The sequence below is a fragment of the Phascolarctos cinereus genome, unplaced genomic scaffold, assembly GCF_003287225.1.
Source record: "Phascolarctos cinereus isolate Bilbo 61053 unplaced genomic scaffold, phaCin_HiC Scaffold_7;HRSCAF=346, whole genome shotgun sequence".
Classification (NCBI taxonomy): Eukaryota; Metazoa; Chordata; class Mammalia; order Diprotodontia; family Phascolarctidae; genus Phascolarctos; species Phascolarctos cinereus.
In genome coordinates, this window is record NW_027556180.1 from 163778164 (window position 1) to 163803848 (window position 25685).

General features: G+C 35.4%; 1 protein-coding gene across 1 annotated transcript in view; it reads left to right on the top strand.

Annotated features, from left to right (window-relative positions):
• MYO16 (myosin XVI) overlaps positions 1-25685 on the top strand; it is a 693538-nt gene that overhangs the window by 100307 nt on the left and 567546 nt on the right. The window contains 1 exon segment of the mRNA XM_020970073.2: positions 14190-14333. Coding sequence (XP_020825732.1) covers positions 14190-14333 — 144 coding nt within the window.

Sequence of the window (25685 nt, forward strand, 5' to 3'; positions counted from 1 at the left end):
GCAACTTTTAATTCTTCCACAACTCAGGAAACACAATTGTTTCAAAATGATCATTTAGAACCTCTCAAGAAATCTCTTCAGGTTACCTATCTTTTCCATAGGATAAAAAAGTCCAATTCACTTCTTATTTTTCAATTTTTATTTTTAACTTATAGAAAAAACAAATATTTCCATAACAGTATAAAAAGCATTCTTAAGCACCATACTGGATGGTAAAAACTCTTTGAAATCTTAACACATCCTATTAACGTTATCATAGAAATATGACACGGAAGGGTCTTTAGTGATAACCTTCATACAGCATCACAGAACTTGATAGTTGGAAGGGTGTCAGTGGCAATTTTATGGAGCCCATGAGTAAAAAAAGGAATCTTCACTATATAATAACTGACTAGTCGTCAACTAAAATATTATTAAAGACTGTCAAGCTGGGAGAACTCACCACCTTTCAAGCATTGCCAGTTCTACTTTTGTACAGCTTTAATTGTTAGAATGTTTTTTCTGACATCAAGCCTTTCTGAAACTTTCACTCTTTGCACCTAGTTGTGCCCTCGGTGGCAAAAAAGAACGTCTAGCCCCCCTTCTATACTATAGCCCTTCAACTGCTTGAAGATATTCATCATCTCCCCCACCTACCTCACCAACATAGAATCTTCTGATCTCCATGCCAAATGACCTCATGTTTTTTGACTGATAATCGTGGACACAAAATGCTTCACTAAACTAAATATAGCTAGATCCCAATTAATGTGAAAAACCAACCCCCTGAAGTGGTGAATGGTAAAATCTTTAGTATTTGAAGTTATAATTACATAAAACATGATAACTGGTGTTAGCCTAATGGAAATTGCAGTAGGAATTCAAATAATACAATGACTTTAAAGCATTAATCACTTGAACTACTCAGGATCTGGAACTGCCCTCTTCTGGAAATTCATATTATCTAACAGATAAGAAAATTGAGAGTCAAAAGAAATAAAGTGATTTAGTTAGAATTAGGATTTGAACTCAGAACTTTATTATTCCAAATGCATTGTTCTTTTCTCTACAATACACAGTCTCATTATAGAATAAGTTAATAAAGTTTATTAAGAGCTTAGATATTATTATGGTTTAACTAATAATTTAAGTCAATATAGCAAAAAACAAATACTATATAAAATGATCTGAATAAAACTGTGTTGAAAAAGCAGGAATATGATGTTAAATGAGGCTCATTTCAAAGGTACCACTTAAATGTGAGCTTCTTGAAATAAATTTTAAAAAAATACATCATAAATATAATGCTGTTGTTGAGAGAAAAACAATCAGCCTAATTTTACAGGCTAACTGCTATCATCAGGTTATGATTCCATGAAGAAGTTATATTTGGGGCATATGATGTAATGAGGAATATGACTGATTCTTGTCAGCAGTGAGATATGTTATAATGAGTTTCTACTACAATATGAAGTTTGGTATTGGTATGTGAAATATGGGTAGAAATCATAAATGCAATTCACCTCAGGAAATGCAAGCTAATACATCTGTGGAAAAGTAATCTGAAGTATAAATATTCAATAGGCAGGAGATACAAAGTAGAAATGTCTCTCATTATTAAATACGCTCTTGCAAGGTGATATACTGATAAAAAATTCACTATACTTTTGTCTAGCTGAAGATGTAGGTAGTAAGTGATGCTTTTTAGAAAGACTCAGAAAAAAAGTTAGATATCCACCTGTCAGACATGTTTCAGAAGTGATTCACTGGATTAGGTAAAATATTACAGTTGATAGCTTTTAAGAGATCCCTTCCAATGATAGAGATTTTTAATGTCTAATATACGAAAACTAGTGTAGAAGCCTCTGATTTCTATGGGACCAAATAAACTCCAAGGAATTTGGAGATATTTTGTCAAAGTACAAAATATTGTATTTTATTAATGTGAAGGATTAGATGCTTTCTTTATCCAATCAAGGCAATGTCTAAGTGTGACCAGAAAACAGAGTTTTGCTCACATTCTATCTGTCTTTATGATGAATGTGACTTGTTTAAACCAAAATTAATAGGCTAGTCTCATTGTCACAATCAAAGCAATAAAAAGAACCAATTTTGTTGTTGCTATTTAGTTGTTTCAGTCACCAACCCTTTTTGGGTAGTTTTTTTGGTTTGTTTGATTTTTTTTGCTAAAAATACTGGAGTAGTTTGCTATTTCCTCCTCTAGCTTATTTTACAGATGAGGAAACTGAGGCAAACAAGGTTAATTGACTTGCCCAGGGTCACACAGCTAGTAAGTATCTGAGGCTGGATTTGAACTGGAGGCTCCTTGACTCCAAGCCTGGCACTTTGTACACTTTGTTGCCTAGTTGCCCAAAAAAGAATAAATAGCAATAGACAATTGTATTATGCTATTCCATTCCATATCTATGTCTATAGAAATCTATCCTTACCTTTCTTTATATATAGATGGATCTGTAAAGAAACGTAGATTTAGATAGATACAGGCATAGATATAGATACACTAGAGACAGATTGGCGCTATAACTAGAAAGTTTGTGAGAAATATCTCAAGATATGTCTTGTGTGTGTTATGGAGCTTGCTTAAAGTTTAAATGTCAGTTAACAATAGCAGTATATTTGTACATTCTGCCATAATACATTTTGGAAAATGCATTAAAATTAAAACTTTTTAAAAGTCAAATGCAAATGCTACAGAAATATTTGCCAAAGAAAATAGTGGATAAACCATCCTTATGATTTGGCAGAAGAGAATTTGAAAAGCACAATGACCTTGGATTTCAGTGGATGCAGTTAGAATGTAAGCTCTTTAACATTAGGTATAATTTCTTCTTTGTCTTTTTACTCACAGTGCTGAGTACAATGCCTTGTATATGACAGGTGCTTAATAAATGCTTGGTGAATGAATAAATAAATGAATTCAAAATACTACTCCAGTCATTTTCCTATAACTCCAACAGATTAAGTTAGACATTTTTAAAGGAATACTAATTAGTGAACTGCGGGAAACGTAGCTGTTAAGTTATCCTTTATGGAAGCACCCACAGAAAAGATTATTGTTTTAAAGTTTTTAGTCGCTTTTTGTGCTTTTATTAAAAAATAGCACATATTTATTTAAAGGACTACTCTGTGAGTTGGGCAGTTTCTTGAGCTAAATCAATTGCCTTGTTATACAGTTTTGTGTAGGAGGATTATTTCTTACGTTTATGAATAATTTTAATAGTGTTAAAATGCAGAAAATTTGACAAATGTTTATTAAAGTCTTACCATATCCAAATCATTGTACTAGGCTTTGGAGAAAAGCAAGTGAAGTAGTGTCTACCCTCAAGCAGCTTATATTCTCCAGGGGATACAATGTGCACACAGATAATCAAATACAAGTTCATTTGAGGATAGAAAGAGTATTAAGAGGTAGAGGGATTAGAGAAGGCTTCTTGGGAAAGGCAACATCTAAGATGAAGAGAGCCAGTATTTCTAGGAATGAGAGAACATACTATTTTGTCATAGAGTACAGTGAATTTATCACATAATTGTTCAATTTAGAAAGTAGTGTTTTTTTTTTCTTAATCCATTTACTAGCTTCATGATGCAATTGTATTATCCTGGCACAGAGCTATAGACCTTTCAAGTTCCAATGGTCTTTGGAGATATAATCCAGATTATCAAAGTGTGGTTTGAAAACCTGTGCAAATCCATAAGACCATTGTAAGAGTTACGAGGTCAAAATTATTTTCATAATAATACTAAGATGTTATTTGTGTATTAAAGTACTCCTTGCTTTTCCAAATACATATTTGTATAAGGCTGGATTTTCTATGTACTTCAACCAAAATAACATATCACAATAGATTAAATGCAAAAGTACGTGCAAGAATGTAGCTTTCTTCTATGAAGACAGGTATTAAAGAGATTTGCAAAAATAAATAAGACAATGACAATTTTCTCACAATTTTTTGTTTTGAAAAGTAGTTATTTTTCATAAAATTATTTATGTTAACATAGTTATTTTAAAATAAATACATTTTTAAATTTATCAGTTTTAATTTCTAGTTTGATAAATATTAATAGTGTTGATATGTGCTATGTGTGATGAAATGAGCTGATCATTAATATCCATCTCTCCAAAAGAAACCTTTCAAAGTATGCATGCCACACTTTTAAGCTTAATCTGCATGATTAATATTTTCTCCATAATTTCTTAAGTTTAGATAATTTTTAAAAACATAAATCAAGTCCTAATTAGTAGCATTGACCAGTTTCCAAGGTAGAGAAAATTTTAAAATTTCTTCTTCTTGAGCCCATAAAAGCTGGCTGCAGCACATACCTACCTCTATCTAACTGACATGAACAAAAGCTTTTTTTTTTAAAGTGTAAAAGGATCCTGAGACCAAAAACATGTGAGAATTAACTAATTTAGTCTAAGATGCTCACTTTACAGATGAAAAATAGCTGCAAAATTATGTCTTCCCCCAGGTTATACTACTAAAAACTGATGGAAGTCCTAAATTGAAGATGTTTGATTGTATAAACATAAATATCTGTCTGAAGTTTGTTGATTCATTTAAATTAATGAAAGTAAATAACATTTACTAAACACTTACTCTGTGTCAAGCACTCTGTTAAGCGCAGGAGTTACAAAGAGAAAACTGAGATATTCCCTGTTTGCAAGAATAACCCTATTTACCTTGCCCTCATCAGAAAATAGATCAATGTAACAGACTGGACAATGGAGAATAACACATAATGGAGCTCAATATCAGTATCTGTAAACCCAAAAATGAATATTACCTAGGAAAGAACTCCCTGTTTGATAAAACTGCTGAGAAAGCTAAAAAGCAATCTGACAGGAATTAAGCTTACACCAACAGCTTGCACTATATTCCACAATAAATTCAAAATGTATATGTGCACTGAATGTTAAGGATTATATATGACAAGAAAAAAATTAAAAGCATAATGCATCATATACCTTTCATAGCTGTGGGTAGAAGATGAATTCTAAAACAAAAACAACAACAAATCAAGGGATAGAAGCAATTATAAAAGATAAAATAGGAAATTGTCATTACATAAAATTGAAAATAAATTACACAAACAAAATTAATACATCTAAAAAAGGGGGGAGGGAGATATTTGTATCAAATATATTGGATGAGGTAAGAGTTTGGAATTCAAGATATATAGATAACTAAACAGAAAGCTATTTCCCAAAAAGAAAATTACTCAAAGGATAGGGACAAATAATTCTCAAAAGATATACAAGTTATTAATAATCATATGAAAAAATGTTCCAAATCAATAATAATATGAGAAATACACATCAGAACAATCCTGGGAAGTGAGCATCAAGCATCCAGAAATTGGCAAAGGTAGCAAAGCATGGGCATGTTTGAGAGCTTCTGTAAAGATAGAAACATTAATGAGCTATTGGTGAATTTTTGAAAACAATATAAATTATGCTTTCCAAATTTTTTTATCCTGTATATATTTTGTTTCTACATATGTTTTAACATGCTATCTCCACTATCTGACTGTCCACTCCTTGACACCAGATTTGGTTTTTTTTGGCTTTTGTTTGTATCCCCAGCATCTAGCATAATGCCTAGAATGTGGTAAGTGCTTAATAAATGATTGTCGACTGACTAAAGTGGCTTTCACTGGCTAAAATGTCCATTCACTTTGACATAGACATTTGACTTCTAGGAATATAATTTTATGATTCTCACTAATAAAAAGGAAAAAAACTTTATATGCCCTCAAATATTTGTGGAAATATTGTCTGTAGCTGGAACTAGAAATAAAATAGATACTCATAGGTTGACAACTGGTTAACTAGGCCTGAAAGTCATGAGGGAGCAGAACAAATAGTAAATCCTGAAGGACTTTTGGATTCAGTAGCAAGGTAGATGCTAAGACCAGACTACAGTCCATTTTTTACTCCAGGACTTATAATTGGTGTCTCCCAGCTTATGCAATTATTATGAGCAGCAACATTCTCTCTGTTAAATATTTGGTTAGAGCAATGCTTTGCCTTCAGCGTTAGTCTGTCATAATACATCAGTGAGCTTCATGTGTGTGTGCTTGAGTGCATGTGCATGTGCATATACATGCACATGTGTGTGTGTGTGTGTGTGTGTGTGTGTGTGTATTCCTGGGATTTTTGAGCCCATAAACTTTTTTCCCTGCTGCATTGCCAATTTCCAGAAGTTGCTATCTTTAGTTCTCATGGTATATCCTAAAACCAAATAGTAAAATCTCGTAACTCATTTCATAGCAATATCCATGAACAAATTCATTATTATGAGAGAAATAAAGAAAAAGTATGTCATGCTCCCTTAACAAAATCATTCTTGAACAAAAGCAGATGAAAAATAAGTTTACTTTAAAACTCCTAAGACTGAATTTTGAAAGGAAACTATTTTCTATTGATAGAAAAACTGGAGAATATTGCATATGATGTGAGTGAACTTCAATTTCTCTGCTACTTATTCCAAATGATGAGTCAGTAAATATAAATTTAAATGTGGCAACTTTAACATTCAGATTTCCAATAGTGAACAAAATTCCATCACCCAAAGCTGCTTATTTGGGTCATTGGCCTGTTCTGGCTTTTAGAGATAACCATAGTCTTCCTTTCCATTGTATACTTCATGCTATGGGATATTTAAGTTGTGCCATGGAATTGAAATAATTGGGAGAGACTGCATTAGCGTACCAAACTAAGGAGGCAAAGGTAGTAGGAGAGGTACAGTTAGCTCTTTCCCTGGTCATAGACTATCCTTAAACAAATAACTTGTAATTACATCTTACAATATTGTATATGATTTTAGCAATAGAAAATTATATATATATATATATATATATACATGTATATATGTATATGTATATATATATATATATACACATATATATATATGTATATGTATATATATATTTATGTTTGTGAAACTGGGTCTCCTTATTTCATCTTGGCTAGAGATGCTTTGGCCTTCATGGCTCAATCCTGCTGATGATCAGCACTGAAACTTTTTCTCACCTGGGCTGGTTGACCTCTCCTTAGAAAGCCTGGTGGTCTAATCTCAGGGATTCTTCATACTGCTACCAAACTTAGTGTAGATATCTAATCAGTTTAGCTCCCTGCCATTCAGAACTCCATAACATGAGTGATCCATCAGCCTCAGCCTCCTCGGTTTCAGAAATTACAGGAATATGTCATCATTTTAGGCTGGTGATGACATCTTTAAAACACTTACATAAAAATTATATGATCATAATGATATTTTTATGCAATAGTACCTCTCAAGAAATATGACATGCTAAGGGGAAAACAAAGGGCTAGCTTTAAAATATATACTAAGATAAAGAGGAAGATCAAATAATGGATAGAACTGTTATGGAAGTGTATTTGAATATGTTTTATTTGAATCCATATGGCAGATCTAAGACCAAGCAGTGGAAGTTTAAGAGAGGAAGATTTAGGCTTGATACAAGAAAAAAATCCTAACAATTAAAGCCATCAAAAATTGGAACAGGCTACCTCAGCAAATACTGAATTTATTAGCACTAAAGGGCTTCAAAAGGACCCTGAATCATGTGTTTTTAATGATGTTGTACAACAGATGCCTGGCCAAATTTAGGTTGAATGAAATTTTTGGTGAAATTTCCATGATTCTCTAAGTCATATATGTTATGTAAAAGATTGTCAGAGGGGGGCAGCTAGGTGGCACAGTGGATAGAGCACTGGCCCTGAAGTCAGAAGGAACTGAATTCAAATCCAGCCTCAGACTAAACACTTGACACTTTACTAGCTGTGTGACCCTGGGCAAGTCACTTAACCCCAATTGCCTAAAAAAAAATATTGTCAGAGGATAAATTAGGTATAAGAAACAACATGGCAAAATGCATGGAAGGATGGCCTTGAAATCAGGAAGACTTTGGGTTCAACTCCTTTCTCTGACACAATAGCTGTGTGGCTGTGGGCAAGTTACTTAATAATAATCCAGGGTGCCAAGCAATTCTATAAGCCTTCAACTTACATCTACCCTGCTAATTTGCAGTGGAGTGACTTCCTATAGAGGCAGTCCCCTGAATGATGAAATTACTATTCTAAACAAAATAGCTATGGAAGTTTTTTTTTTAAAGTGGTCCTTATGTCCAAAAGCTTAAAGGAAGCAAAAGCAAAGTCAACTGTGAATCTATAATACATTTAATATGAAAACTTCTCCTTTCTATAATTTTCTTTTTCTGATTTCCATTCAAATCTATAAAAGCTACAGTGAAAACTGAGAACAATAAGTGAATGTGTTACAGCAAAGATACTAATACTTTGGTGTCTGGTGACATGGAAAATATTAAAAAAAAACCTGGGGATTGGCAAGGCACTCTAGATAAATATAGGTTATGGATAAGGTCAATTCAATGTATTTCTGAAAAGGAATACTCATTGGATAGACTTTTTATGATTCATTATTAATTAAAATAATTGAAACTGAAATGAAATGGACATATGCTTAGAATATAATAAGAAGAAAGAAACATTGTAGTAGATAGATTGCAATAGTTGAGTACTGTTGGCAGAATTGGTGGGGAAGCAAATGATAATGTCCAAAAAAGGGAAAACTAATATGATGCTAAAAAGGGGGATTCTTAATTCTTTGTCACTTAATTGAATTAGTGATCATAAAGAATGGCTGGATAATTTAAGATTACTATAAAATCATTTTCTGATATTTATGCTGGCTTCTTGGTATCAATACTCTGTCTACTTGAGAATGTTGTGCATTGATGGAGTGGAATGTTTTGTGATGGTTCTTTTATGCCTGCTGAATCAATTCAGTAGTAAATTTTTTCTATCTTTTATGATTTTTATGCTTCAGTGTCAAAAGTAGAGTGTTCTCTTCTGCATCTAGCTAGGGGGAAGAAGCATTTCCTTTTATCATCTAGCTTGCTCTGAGAAACTGGTCTTGGGGCAGCTATGTGGCACAGTGGATGGAGCACCGGCCCTGAAGTCAGGAGTACCTGAGTTCAAATCCGCCCTCAGACTAAACACTTGACACTTACTAGCTGTGTGACCCTGGGCAAGTCACTTAACCCCAATTGACTTTAAAAAAAAAAAGAAAAAAAAAGAAACTGGTCTTTGTTGTGTTTTTATATAAATAGTAAAGTATTTAAAATGATGGAAATAATTTTGCTATTATTTAAGGAAGAGGAACTCATAATCATAATTTTTGTTTTTATTTTGTTTTGTATTGTTAATAAATTCCAACATTTCCATATTTAAAAAAAATAATATTGTGGAATAAATTGTGAAATTCTGTTCTGTACAGTTTTAAAGTATATGCACATTAAATTTAATGGAAGAAATAACAACGTGTCCCCTCCTGCATATTTTAAACATCACAGTCTAATTTTAAATGACCCTTCTATCTGGAAATTCATAAACTGCAAGTCATTTTTTTAAGCCTATTTCTTTTTGTTTTCATTTTCCTGAAATAGAAATGCGCAAGACACCAATAGGTCTTGTTATTAAAAGTACCTATGGGGGCAGCTAGGTGGTGTAGTGGATAGAGCACCAGCCCTGAAGTCAGGAGGACCTGAGTTCAAATCTGGCCTCAGACCAAACACTTGACACTTACTAGCTGTGTGACCCTGGGCAAGTCACTTAACCCCAATTGCCTAAAAGCAAATAAATAAATACATAAAAGTTCCTATGTATGCCCTGACTGCTAACTTTATTTTTTTCATTCCTTATACTTTATTTTTCCACCAATGACATATAAAAACAATTTTTACATTCATTTTTAAAAACTGAGTTTCAAATTCTATCCCTCCCTCCTCTCACCACTCCCTCAGATGGCAAGCAAGTTTATATGGGTTAGACACATACAGTCAAGCAAAACATATTTCCACATCAGTCATGTTGTGAAAAAAGCAATACATTCAACAAAAATAAAGTTTTTTTTAAAAGTATGCTTCAATCTGCATAGAGACACCAGTAACTGATAACTTTATGGAATAGAGATGGAAAGAGACAGAGAGTTCAGAAATAAAGATCAGCCAGCTCTCAGTTTTCTTCAGTGCTAATTTACCCACTCAATCTGGAGGCCTGAGGCCACTTCCTAGTCCACTTGCTTCTGGTTCTCTTCAAAAACAAACAACAAACAACAAAAGCTTTCTGCCTCTAATATTTCAGCTTGAAGTATCAGCATTTGAGACAGGCTGGTGTTGATGACAGCTGTGGAGCAGGGAGGGTATTTCCTTTAGTGATATTTCAATTTCCTTCTACAACATAGTATATCCCAATGATCCACTGTAACTGATATTGATTTTTTTTCAGCCAAAGACAAGGTTTATTAAAGATTTGCCATATTGGCCAGACTCTAGAGAAATCTGAACATTTGTGATGCTCATATTGACAAGTGGGCTAGAGTGAATCTCAGCCATTGGCTAGATTTTAAGAATCTGAGCACCTTAATGGAGACAAGATGGCTCTTATATGCAAAAAGACTGTGGGAGGGATCTAGGAGTGGCCAAGTAGTTGCAGGTGACTGGAGGAGGGGGTCTGAGAGGAAGGGGTTTAGGGAGGATCTCGATGGGAGTGACTGGGAAGTAGAAAAGGGTCTAGATAAAATCAAAGTGGGAAGTGGGTGGGGGAGGAGGCACTATATCACTGTTACAGACAATGAAGGTTAGTCTGGGTTACAGGTAACAGAATTGGGAGACTGGGTGTAGCCACAATGAAAGGCCGGTTGAGAGGAATCCTGGGATGATGTCTCAGGCAAACACCAAAGACTTGACCAAGTGGGAGAAAACTGAAGGAGAATTGGGGGGGGGGGTTCCCCAGGATCCGTACCCCATCATTTCCCGCTCAAACAAATGGAACCTAAATTCTTTTGGGGTAAGGGGCAAAGATCTCAGCTTCTGAAACTGCTTCCTGCTGACAAAGGGTGTAGAGCTGTCCTTGCCTCACTGGGTCACGTTTACAGTATCAGACTTCAAGCCCAGTGGGCTACAGACCTTGGACTCAGTCTGAGGTTGATATATAGCCTGAGCAGTCATCTGGAAGTTGATGGCTAGGACACTGGAGGAGACAAACCTGTCAAGGAGGTTAAGCCAACAAGGACCAAAGAGCCACAAAAAGAGTATAGAAAAAAGACAGTTTCCCTGGAGGGAATTAAAGATGACCATGGCAAAGGGAAAACATAAAAGGAAAAGAGCATGTATGATTTCACCTTTCTTCATCCACCTGTCCACTGGAGGAGGCAGGTGCCTTTCCAAACAGTAGCTTGAGGTCCTCTAAGGATTCACAGATTTATTCCAGAGTCTCTGGACACAAGGTGAGCAAGCCCGACAAACTTGTCCAATGGTTTCTCCTAGCTTACTGTGTTGAATGGCTTTTGAACAGTATGGCTGCAGTGGCCACTGCCTGGAGGCATGAAGGCCATCTTGCAGCCACAGAGTCTTAATTGTTTTGAAAAACAAGCAACTGACCTGGAGTCATGTCCTAAGGACTGTGTTAGAACCTCCAAAGTCTGTCCTCTCCTTTCATCACTAGGCACAGTGAAAGGTTTTTTTAGATTGGGTAGAGCTAATGCTGGAGTGGTAATTTTCCAAGTCTCAAAAGCTTTAACCTGGTCAGGGCCCCACTCTAGAAGGGGTCAGGGCCTTAAGTAGAATGAGTCGTAAAAGGGCTTAGCAATAAGACCAAAATTAGGGATCCAGAGTTTCTTGATGTTGATTTTTAAAAAATGAAATAAGTTATACAGAGTTTTGTTTCTTTGTTTGTCTGTAGTCTTCCTTTTAGTTACATCTTCGAATGTCCTTGGAATGGTTTTGCTTAATTGTATCTCTTGCAAGATTTCTTTAATCTTATTTCCCCCAGTATTTCTCATCTTTTTATGAAGTGATTTTTCTTATTTTACTCTTTTGCATGCAGAGCACATGCTTTGGCAGCTTTTATCACATTGGATTGGCCTTGAGGATGGTCTTGGTCACAGGCTATGCCTACTTGCTGAAGAGTGGTCTAGCTAAGTATGCAGAGGCTCAACAACAAAAAGATGGTCACTTGGTGTTGAATTTTTTTGGCCCATGAAACAAAGGAAAATGAAAAATGATACTCAGGCCTTTCTTTCCGTCATGTACTTCTGCAATGGTGGTGTTATAAAAGGAGACAGAATAACCAAAAAGTGGCTTTTGAGCCATGTAAAACATTACTGTAGTTGTTTCTCCTCCAAATGCCCTATGACTAAACACTGGACATACGACTAGAAGAAATGACTTGAATTAATCTTGACTTATTGTTATAAATGAAACCAGAAGACAAAAAGGTGGTTCAGCTAAATAAAAGGAAATCTCAGTTCTTCTTTGAAGAGTCAAATAAAAATTGATAGAACTGGCTTTATTGTGCATCTCGAGGGGAAAGGAAATATTATTTCCTGAGACACTTGATTTCCCATACTGTGCCTCTGCAGAAATGGTCCTCTGTTCCTGAAATGGATGCTTTCTTCATTTCTGCCTCATAGAATCCCTAACATTTTTTGAAACACAATTCATGTGCTATTTTCTAACTTGAAAACAAGTTCTTTTCTATCTCTCCAATTTTTGACACAATTCCTCTCTTATAATTACATTTTATTAATTATATATGCTTTCTATATACTTATTTATGTCATCCCAACCCACACTTCCCCCAAGTATAATTTAATTTCCTTGAGGTCAGGGCCTGTTTTTTGCCTCTCTCCAGGACATAGTAGGTAGAAGGGAAGGAAACTAGCATTTTTAAGTGCCAAACATCATGCTAAGCACCTGACAGTTATTACCTTATTTGGTCCTCATAACAACCCTTTTCCGTAGATGATATTATCATACCCATTATATAGTTCAGGGAACTGAGAGAGACAGAGGTTAAGTGAGTTGCCTAGGATTACCAGCTAGTAAATATCTGAAGCTGGTTTTGAACTTGTCTTCCTGACTCTGGGCCAAATGCTCTATCCACTCTACTACCTAATTGCCATTAGCTTAATTGAATTGATTTTCTCTCTTCTGTATACTTACTTACTGTGCCTTTCCTTATGCTGTCTCCTTTATCTGGAACAGATTTTTGTCCTCTTTTGAACTAATTTCTTTAATGCACAATCCAAGCACTGCCTACCATATGAAATTTTGCCTAATTTCGCTGTTGGTTGGTGAGGAACTCAAATAATACTTCCCCCTCCCCCACCTCATCAGTGCATGTGCTATTTGGTGCTTAGTATAAGCACTTAACAGTGCTTGGCAAATAACAGATAATTAATAATAAACAAATTAAATAATAAAAATAATATAATAAATGTTTATTGGCTGACTGATGACTTTTAATATTATATTTTATACTATCAATTTCTCTAACCAAACAATAAGATTTGGGGGTAGACATTTGTTTTCTCTATTCCCTCTCTCATTGATCAATTAATCAAAAGCTTTGATTGTCTCCTATGTATCACACATTGTGTTAGGTATCAGTCCTTAACAAAACCAACCCCAAACATTCCAGTCTACAAGGAAGTAACATTCTTTTGGGGGAAACAATTTGTACACATATAAGTAAATATGCAATATTTACAAAGTAAGTACATTTGTCTTTATGTTGGAAAGGCACTAGTAAGTGGATGGATCAAGAAAGGCCTCATGTAGAGGACAGCACTTATGCTGACCTTTGAAGGAAACTCAAGATTCCACAAGGCAGAAGTAAGAAGAGAGTGTGTTCCAAGCATTAAGGACAGCCTGAGCAAAAGAAAAACGATGAGAAATGGAATTGTCATGTATGAAGAATAGTAAATAATTTTGTCTGGCCAAGCTATAGTATATGAAAGTAACATTCAGTGCATACAATAAACACTAAATTGTTGCTTGTTACATGGAACTGAAACTAAATTTTGTTCTTCTTTTCTTTAGACTGAGTCATCTTGTTTCCTCGTTTCACATTTGTCATTTTCTTATCAACTTTCCTCCATCTCCAATTTTCACAGTCTCAGTATCCCCTTTAAGATACCACACACACCACTTCCCTCTTTAGCAAACCTATGGAAAAAATGTATTACTTCAGAGCTTCTGGGGAGTTGAAGCCAAAGTTTCTTTGAATGCTGCATATTTGGAAAATGATTTATTATCATCTTTTCACATTTTACAAGCTATTTTTTCTCTCTCAATCCTAGTGTGCTCGCTATGATAATGCCTTCACTACAGAAATTCTAATTGAACAAGGAGTGAATGTAAATCATCAGGATGAGGACTTTTGGACACCAATGCACATTGCCTGTGCATGTGATCACCCTGATATCATTCTGCTTCTGCTGTTAGTAAGTAAAATTGTTTCTTCTGTGCCTATTTGAAATATTAGATGATATTAACAACTTTACATCCTTAACTGATGAAGTCATAAAAAATATGCACTAAATCATTTCAATAAATATACACAGTCTGGTGGTTTAATTGTTTTGGTACCTTGCCTAAAACCAATATAATTAGAGAACTGAAGTGTATGGTTACACATACCATAAACTGAGTTATTTAGTTGTGATGTCAGATACCATTCCTGGAAAACATAGTGCCCTTCCAACCAGCAAGTTGGTTCCACATAGTAAAGTCAGTTAATATACATTTTTTTTCTCCTCATCACTTTGTTTTTTATAACTTAACTGGGAGATACAGATAAAAAAAACTTATGGAACTTCATAGGTCTTCATTATGTCAAGTAAAGTGTCCCTGAGCATAATAAAAAGATAAATTATTTCAAATTATTTGAGCTAATTTCAGCCTTCAATGATAGACAGGCATGTGAGGAATGAAAATTGTGTTGCATTTGATGGTTATTTTCCTTTTTCTTTATTAAGCTTTTTGTTTCTAAGTCTTTGGAATTTCATCTCAGCATCTTTATCTTCCTAATGTTGGGGTGTGGGTGTTTTGGCTTGGTTTATTTTTAGCAAGGTATTAGAATAGATATAAAAGAGTTCCGGGAAAGAAGTAGAAATGTAGGAGGAGCGATGAAGGGGATGTTCCCTTCCTTTATGATGGCTTGACAAAAGCACCATAGAAATGAAAACTAGTCTAGAAAATAGGAATACTCAGAACTTGCCATAGATTCTCTTTTGACTTTCTTTTAACATCCCTTAGTAGTTCATATAAATATGTATGTTTATATGACATATCTACATATATATAATGCATATGTTTATAGATATGTGTGTGAGTATGTATATATGGATGTATGTTTGTTTTCTAATATAAGAACTATATATCCCCCTAAGACATTCTTTTGTGTACAGTTGGAGGAAGGATAAGATGGAAGAAAAAATAGGAAAATAATTAAATGCTTTAGAGGAAAAAAGAGTTGATGAATCATTCCCATGTTTTCCAGTTTCTAAAAGGCTGTCACATAAAATAGGAGAGAAAACTGCCCTAAAGACAATAGAATTGAAGAACAACAGGGCATTATTTCATCAGCATATAAGATACTGATGTTTCTTGAGAGAAAATATGATCACATGATGTATCATGAACCATCGGAATTGGCTACAGAATGATGGTGTGGAAAATGGCTTCCAGTAGTAAGGTCTTCTCTAAATATGAAGGGCTTTGGAATGGATTAAGATTCATTTAGGTTCTTTCCAGTCTTGATTATTCAGAGTTGTTTGTTTTTGTTTTTTAAGTTTATTTTCAATATGTTCTGCAGCAAGTTTCTTAACTGTTTTGAAGCAGTTTTAAGTATATTTGTGTATTTGAATCACCTAAGACATTTTTGTTGAATAGAATAAAAATGTAATTGTAACATTTAATTTGGTTAAGTCTGTTTGTAATTTCATATGTGACTTCAGAATAATGGACTGGAATTAGCATTTCCTCCTAGAAGGTATTTCTCTATGAATTTCTCAGTAGCATTGTAAGATTGATTTTTTAAATTCATAGCAATTACACTCTATTTGTGTTTCCTCTGTAATACTTCTGTCCTTGAATAATCCAAAACTCCTGAGAGAATGTAAACTGGTGCCTTATTCACTGACAGTGCCTCCTGACCAAGAGCAAATCACCTTTTAATAATATCTAGCCTAAAGCTTTGTTATATTTCTAACTTGCCACTAATATTCTATACAAACAGTTGAAAAGTACATAACTCCCTTGTGCCTTATTAATTCTATTCTAGTCCACTGGGAGAAAAACACTTTTAATAAGTGTCTATTTTGTGTCAGACTCTATGCTAGATGCTGGGGATACAAAGATACACACACACACACACACACACACACACACACACACACATATGCTAGTACCTGCTCTCAAGAAATTTACATTATACTATAGGAAAATAACAGGTATTATGTGTATACATACATGTATACATTATAAATATACATATACATGTATGTATATTTACACACATATATGTGTATGTATATGTGTGTGTGTGTGTGTGTATACACACACATGTGTATGTAATACACAAAATAAAAATAATGACATTGGGGAGGGAAGAACCAGCAACTGTGGGAATCAACAAAAGTCCCTCATAGGCATGACAATTGAAATGAGTCTTGAAGATATTCTGGGATCTCAGAAGGTAAAGGAGAGGAAGGGGAGCATCCTAGGCTCCCCATGCCAAAGCATGGAAGATTGGATGGGATGGCATGCCATGAATGGGGAATAGCAAGCAGCTGAGTTGGACTTAACAAAAGAGTACAGGAGGGTGTAATGAGAAATCAGCTGGCAAATATAAGTTGGCTACAAAGTAGGAAGAGTATGGAGTGCCTAACAGAAGAGCTTGTATTATAATGTGGTGGCCATATAAGTTGAGAAATGGGGACAAATAGGAGAGATATTGTAGAAGTAACATCTATAAGATCTGAAAATTAATTGGAATATAGAAGGTAAAGGAGAATACAGAATTAAGAAGTACTCATTAGTCATGAACCTTTGTGACTATTACAATGGTAATACCACCTCCAGAAACAGGGAAGTTAGGAAAAGGGATAGGTTTAAGGGAAAAGTAGAGACTTCACTTTTAGATGTGCTGAGTTTAAGATAAGTGTAGGACATCCAGAAGGAGAAATGTATTTGAAGAAAAAAATAAAGATCAATCTTTAACACAAACTGGGACTGACAATTAGTGAACAATGAAACATATTAGAAAATACTCATAGAACACATAAGTTATTTAGAGAATATCTAAGTAGCATCTAACTAATCTCTGTTCACCCTGCTGTGGGTGTCAGGAATGAGGTATTCTACAATGTCAAGGACCACCAGAAGTACAGCACAGGGAAATAGCCATTTTTGCAGCTAATATTTAAGATCTTCTGGGGTTTGGAGAGCAGCACAGGAAATCCATTAATTTGGTTTTTGTTCTTGGTGTCTTTCAGTCACATCTAAATCTTTGTGATTTCATTTGGGATTTTCTTGGCAAAGATACTGGAATGATTTGTCATTTCCTTCTCCAGCTCATTTTACAGATGAGGAACTGAGGCAAACAGGGTTAATTGACTTGCCCAGGGTCACACATCTAATAAGTGTCTGAGGCCAAATTTGAACTCAGAAAGATGAGTCTTCCTCACTGGAGGCCTAGCACTCTATCAATTATGCCACCTAGCTGCCTTAATTAAATTAATGCAAGAGACTAATTGCCTATTTCACAGTGGTAGCCAATTGGTTAACTGCAATAACTGATTCTCTACAGACAACATTGTCAGTCTTGTGCTGGGCAGTAGTCTCTTCCCTAGTGAAAATCTGTCCAGATGTGCCTCTGATGAGTTGACCAGAATTCATCTTAGCCTTCTCTTCATGGTCATTTCAGTAGGAGTTCTGTTGGCTAGTAAGCCTCATCTACCGAGAATTAGAAGGAATTTGGTTAAGAAAATGACATCCCTACCAGCCTAAGAAAAGGCAAAGGGAAAAACAAAAGCAAACAAACAAAAAAAAAATAAACAGAAACTTAGCATTAGACAAGGTACAGGTTGGTAGGTCAGGAGGGAAATATGGATTAGAACATAGATTTAAACTAAACTAGAATTCTACTCTAACACTATATTCCATACATGTTCAATCACTTGTGTCATGTCCAATTATTTCTGATGACATTTGGGGTTTTCTTGGCAAAGATGCTGGAGTGTCTTGCCATTTCCTTCTCCAGTTCATTTTACAAATGAGGATCTGAGGCAAAAAGGGTTAAGTGGCTTGCTCAGGGTCACATAGCTATTAAGTGTCTGAGACCAAATTTGAACTCAGGTCCTCCTAACTCTAGGCCTGACTCTCTGTCCACTGTACCATCCAGCTGCCCTTGCCACTACATACCATTCATTATAATCCCAAGGATTTCTTTCAGCCATGTTATCTTTTCCTTTCTTTGTTCACCCTATTTGTACTTTCCTCACTTTTTTCCCCCAGAAGCACATTTAGGAGTTAAAATTGAGTCTATACAGTAATGAAGGATAAAGGAAAGTTCTTAGAATGTGGTCGGGATGGATGACAAAAAATGAATAGATCTAGAAGCCATGCCACTTCTTCAGTGATTTTACACCTATGAATCAGCCATTCTCCCAGAATATAAATGAGTTATAACCTCCCAAAAAAGGATTACAGAAATAAAAAGTCCCTATTCACGGAATCCATTCAGGGAGGAAACAATCTGAGTTATGCATTTTGAGAAACTTACCATTCTGCCTTTTCATTAGAGATAAAAAAAATGTGTAGTCTATGTGCATTTATGTGATGGGACTCATTAAATGTTTGTGTATTCAAGAAAAATAGGACTAGCATCTTAGGTCAAACAAAGATAAATAAAATGAAGTCTCTGATCTCAAAAAGTTTACAATTTAGTAAGAAAAGAAAGTATATACATCTAGAACTATGATATAAGAAACATCCAAAATACTATGTATGTTTAGAAGGAGAGATCACCTCTGGTTGGCATTACTAGTTCTAAGTTGTAAGCTTTTTGAAACCCATCACCATTTCATTAGTTAAATATAATTCAATAATCATTTATTAGACCTACTAGGTGCTTGTATGTTTAATAGCACAGAGCAAGCACTCAATGAATTTTTGTTGAATTGAATTAATCTGTGTCATGCTGTGAATCAGCCGAAGTCTAACAACAGACTATCAAAGTTATATCTAGTTGTCTACGACTGTGTCAGTAGAGCTTGAGAAATAATAATGATCACTTTCATCTATTTGATATTTTAAATTTTGAGTGTTTTTTATGCATTATCTCATGAGCACTTCATTCTATCCCTGTGAGGAAAGGTATTATAAATATTATAATCTCTATTTTAAAGATGAGTAAACTCTCAGAAATATTAAATGAATTGAATTTAGTCCCAAAGCTAACAAATATCAAAGAAAGGATTTGAAACTGGGTCTTCCAGATCTAGTAAAATCAATCCCTAAGAGAGCTTGTTACACTTTTGGATACCTCTAAATGTCAGGAAATTCTTCCTTGTACTGAGCTGAAATCTACTACTGCAATATCCAATATTCTTTGTAGTTCTCTTGTCTGGGACTAAGCAGGAAAAAAAATCCTCTTTCTACATGAAGATAGTTTTCATGGCCCTGCCACACTTCTCTTCTCCTAACTCAACATTTCTATGTCCTTTAGTTGTTATTCATATGGCATGACTTCAAGGCCCTTCTTTGGGATGCTCCCTAGTTCATCCTTCCTAAAGATGTCGTACACAGAAATAACATGGTACTTAAGTTGTTAATTGACTGGGACAAAATATGTCGTATTTGAATTATTCATTTAATTGAATATTTAAGTTGTATAGTGTTGTCCTTGTTTTTGAATAGCATTAAGACTTCATGAAAATATACACAGAAGGTGATATTGATACTGTTTTCACAGGAAAAATATGACACCGATGTTATAGACTTCCTGTATTAGTTTCAGAAATGTATCACACATCACTACAGGTATTCAGAGCATGATGACAGAATAACCTTTTTTTAAAAAACTTACTATTTAAGTAGCATGTTATTCAGCAGTTGAAATAAAGTTGTGCTGTCTTTTGTGTATGAAATTGATGTTATTAACTCATACTTAGAAGAACACAGGCTCTGAAATGTTTTTCCTCCAGTAGTCAGGTTGGATTTTTATTCACGTAGCCACAGTCTATTGTATAGTGTTTCTTGTGAAAGGCAATATTTTTTCTTGGAATGAATGACCAGAATTTGGATTTAATTTTGTGGCCATTGAGAAGCTAACTTCTTTAGGTCTTGAAAGAGCAGCCATCTTTCACAGTGTCTATAGCTAACTCAAGGAGTCTTCCACAGCCATAACTTAATTGTGCATAAATCTAGGAAAGACAAGTCACCACTAAAATTCCAGTTTCATGGAAGTAGTTCTTTATTTTTGCCAACAAATTTGAAAGGAGGATATGCTGCTGAGAGATGCAGACTATATAAAAATAGTTTGATTCAACTAAGTCAAATAGGCATAGTCTTATGATCTTTGTACCACATATTGTCCTATACTGCTCTGAGAATGTCCTTTCTTAAAGCCTCATTGGAATTACTGATTGCATTTGTAAGATTTTCATTGTATTATCTGTTCAGTATATTTAATGTGAGTCTATCCTAAGGACAAGTATATCTTGTGGTATGCTGACTTTGTGAGCTTTACACTATTAGAGATTTGGCATTGCCTTTAAATCACAGTTGCCTGGAGTAGGAGTTAGATACTATAAACACTGGCAGTCTTTTTGCCAAATGAATTACTCTAGCAGATGGTACTACTCTTGTGCTAAATACCCACCAATTTTATACCCACTGGTAAAATCATACAGTTTTTACATAAAATAAAAACTTACTCATTCAAATATCCTTCACTTGGGAATTTTTGGCAATGCATCCAAAAAATTATTCATACAAAGTAAAACATTTGAATTCATATCTTTGCAAATTAGCAGACTCTTGTCAGCAAGGGAAATTGAAAAAAATAAATATTCAGGATATTAAATATTCCTTCAATTTGCTTTCAGTAAATAGGCCCAATAACTATTTTGTCATTATTTTTGTGTTTAATTGTTATACTGCTTTACTATTCTCAAACACTTATTTGATCCTCATAACAACTTTGTAAAATAGGCATCAGAGATAGTGTTACCTTCATTTTGCAGATGGAAAGACTGAGGCTCAGTGACATTAAGTGATTTAGCTAATAAGTTGCAAAAGTAAAACTCTAACCCAGATACTCTGATCCTTATCTGATTGTACTTTCCATTATGCAATGCTACAGCATACACACACACACACACACACACACACACACACACACACATGCATACAGGCAATTGGTGGTATGAAAGAACAAGATAATCATCAAATTAGGAATTATTGGTGGTATGAAGGCATATGGTTTTGAGGTAGGTAGACCAGATAAGTGGTTTTTAATAGCCCAGATGAGAAGTACAAGAATATAAATTAAAATGTTATTTCTGCAAATGGAAAAGAGTGAACAGATATTAGAGATGTTGCATGTATAGAATTGATAGGACTTCGTAATTGTTCACACATGTGAGGTAAGGGAGGAGAGAAAAGAGAAATAAAGAGGGAAGAGGTTAAGAGTTTGATAGTTTTACTGGATAATATGGTGAAGGAAAATTTGTATTTTATTATAAAGGATATCTGAGAATGTCTGTAGGAAAGGGAAGTGAGATTCTATGGTACTAAGCAGAAATGACCAAGATAAAGGCAAGAAGAAGATTCAGCTGATATACAGGTGATGAAAAAGGACATACAGTAATACTTATGGTGGGGAACTTCATAGTTCAGGACCTTGATAGTGGCATAGTTTTCCTTGAAGATGTGCCATTTCCATTTGGTTACTAAGGTAATGGAGGTCAAGATCTCTCATAACTACCCATACCTTTTCTCTACCTACAAAACCAACAACTACCACCCTACTTCTGACCCACCACCCCCACCTCTCACCTAGACTATCATAACAGTCTTAGTGAATAAACATTTATTGAATGCTTACGATGTGCCAAGCTCTGTGCTAAGTGCTGTATATAGAAAAAAAGGCAAAAGATAGTCTCTACCTTCAAGGAGATTACAGTCCAATGGAGGAGACAACAAGCAAAAACAATGTAGAAATGAATTATATACAAGATAAATTGGAAATAATTGAGAGGAGAGGCACTAGAATTAAGAGTGGTTAGAAAAGTCTTCCTGTAAAAGATAGCATTTTAGCTGGAATTTGAAGGAAGCCAGGGAATCCAGTAGGAAGAGATAACGAAGTAGAGTACTTTAAGCGTGGGGGAGAGCAAGAGAAAATGCCCAGAGCCAAGAGATGAAGTGTCTTCTTCATGGAGCAGCAAGGAGGCTAATGTCACTGGATCAAATAGTACATGGGGATGAAGGGAATAAGAAAACTAAAATGTTAGGAGGGGGCTAGATTATGAAGGGCTTTGAATGCTAGAAGAGAAGATTTTGTCTTTCATATTGGAGGTCATAGGGAGCCATTGGAGTTTATTGAGTAAGGGGAGTGACACTTTAGGAAAATCACTTTGATGGCTGAATGGATTGGATCAGAATAGAGAGATACTTGAGGTAGGCAGATCCACCAGTGAGCTATTGCAATAACACAAGTGTGAGCTGAAGAGAGACCTCCAGTCTTCCAATCTTTTTCATTTTCATTTTATAGGTCCAAATCAGAATTTCTAGTTATTTCTTTCAAAAGCCATTTCTTTCTCCTCCCCATTTCCTGTGTTGACCTATTTATTTTTTATCATCTTAATCTTCATCTTTTTTTTTAAATTTTCTCCTTCATCTTCTTTCCAATTCTCCTCAGAATTTCAATCTGCCATTACTTCATCATCAGAATGTTCTTCTCAAAATTCTTCTTCATAAACTAATTTGGCCATCTACTCATGTTGATGCACTCTCTGACTTTTTTTCTCCAAATACTGCCACCTGTGTAATAAGGAGGATGAGTTTTCCATGAAGTCAAGAGAGCTTCATTAAGGTGATATAAGTAGAGAAGATGAGACAGATATGAGAGATGCTGAGGAGGTAGAATCAACAAGACTCAGCAGCAGATTAGATGGTGTTCAATACTGAGTCTGATGCCTAGGGTGCAAAGCTGGGTGACTGGAAGAAAGATGGTATAACCAAGAAAATTAGGGAATTTAAGGGCAAGAGTGGGTTTAGAGGGAAAGATAATAATTTCTGTTTTCGATGTGTTATATTGAGAGGAAATAAAGGTATTGGTAATGGATGTACTAGAGAATGTTGCAAGCAAATTGATGAAGACAGGATAGTTAGTGTCTTAAAATCTGCTAGCTAGGAATTTATGGGTCTTTCTGACAGCCTCCACTTCCAAAGGACTCTACTTATTAATTACTGAAACTGATCCAAAGACTTTTGCCCTTGGCCTTGGGCTCCTTCTTTTACTGAATTCAAATCTTATTCCCGCATCAAGACATCACCCTTAATTTTTGTCAGTAACACTGCCTGTCTTCCTAGAATGGTGTATAATGTATGGAATTGTATTAAGAACCCTTTCTACATGTTTTCTATGATGTAATCCCTTTTTGTTCATTTAACAAACATTTATTTAACAACTACTATGTGCAATGCATTTTCCTAGATGCTATGGAGGAAACAAAGATAAATGAGACATTTTTGTTACCTGTGAAAAGATTGCAATATAACATAGTATGTCATCATTTGTTTTTACCAAATTAAATTTTATGTAGTCAGAAGAGAGAATAAGGAAGTGTAAATCACAAGAACAAACCCCCAAATCTGAAAATGTTTCAGGAAGAAATGTATTAGGTAGTTAGGAGAGAGAGAGAAATTCAGAAGAGAGAGAGAGAGAGAGAGAGAGAGAGAGAGAGAGAGAGAGAGAGCACCAGAGAGGAGTGGCTCTCTCTCCAAGTCTTTGTGAAGTTACATTATATAGAGTTCAGATAAGGGTGTAAGGACATTTACCTGATTGACCTCACATAGGCAGTAGGTTGTTGTTGTGGTTTGTTCTTCATTCTCAAAGAGGACCATGTCATCAGGGAGATGATGACATGACTTGCAATTGACTTTGATTTTAGTGAGGGAGAGGTGTGCAAAGTCACCATCCTCACTATCTCCTATGGAGCCATCTGTGTCCAGTGGCCAGATAAGGATCAGGACAACTGTAGATGGCCCAGAATACAGTTGGAGACCTTGGACCTTTTAATCTAAGGTCTTTTCAAGTTTTCACTTTGAGTGAGGCAATGGCCCATTCAGTGAATAGGACTTTTTAAGCAGCGAGTCAAGGGAGGCCCCTTAAATTACAAAAAAATCAAACTGGGAGGGGAAGACCCTCAGGGTTGCTGGCCAAAAGAGAAACAGGTACTATTTACATTCACTCTGACTGAGGAGGGACCAAAAGTGGTATTTGGGCAGGGCAGGGACCTATTGTTTTCCAATCAATGAGATTCTGAATGAATTGGGATTAAGACTTAGTCTTTGAGAAAGAAATCTAGCCAGTAAGCCCCAAATTAACTAGGCAGCTTTCAGCCATCAAAAATTACCTTCCTTTAGGGAGAACACCCTCAGGTAAGGGGAGAGGAGAGGAGAAAAGAGAAGGGACAGAGGGGAGAAGAAGGGAGAGGAAAAGAAGGGGAGGGGACAGGAAAGGGAGGGAAAGGAGAGGGAAGTAATATGGAATCACAGAATTTAGGAGCAGGTGAGAGGGGAGGGGAGGAGAGGAGAGGACAAGCTGAGTTGACCAACTGGAACTGGATAGTTGGGTCTCCATTCAGGCAGCTTGGACTACTCGCAGGTTGTTATGGTTTGTCCTTTGTTCTCAAAAAGGACCATGACATGAGAGAGATGATGACATGATTTTGATTTGAATGAGGGAGGGCTATGCAAAGTCACCAGCCTCACTTTCTCCTCCAGAGCCATCTGGGTCCAGCGGCCAGATGTCTATCAGGACAAGTGGAGATGGCACAGCATGCAGTAAGAGACGTTTTTTCAAGTTCTCACCCATTCAATGAACAGGCCTCTTTAAGGAGTGAGTTGAGAAGGGCAGCAACAAACAACAGCAAAGTGAATCAAAATACAAGCTTTGGATGAACTCAAAACAAGAACTTTGGGGACCCAAAACAAGCACAGGGTGGGATCTAAGCATTCCTTACAAGCATCTGACTTCCCTGGAGCATCTCTGAGGTCAGCCAGCCCTCCAAAAGTAAGCTTTTGGGGTTAAACATTTTTCTAGTTGCATAAAGCTAGATTCAAACAATATTAATAAATGAAAAATAATAACCCGCAGGCTGGCTGACTGGAAGGGAATAAGCATTTATTAAACACCTATTACATGCTAGGCACTGTGCTAAGCACTTTGCAGATATAATCTCATTTGATTTTCTCAAGGGAAGTAGGTGCTATTATTATCCCCATTTTATAGTTGAGGAAACTGAGACAGACAGATGTTGCCAAGGCTCACACAGTAAGCAAATGTCTGTGACCAGATTTTAACCCAAGTCTTCCTGAATCCAGACCCAGTGCTCTATCCATTGTGTGTGCCTCATGGAATATCTCTGGAGACTCAAACACTCAATTTAATCTGTTTGAATATGAACTGAACAATAAGATATTGATTTATATGCTGCAATGAGAATAAGTTAATTTACACTGACAACTGCTGAAGGAATCAGAATATTAATGTCTACTGGTTA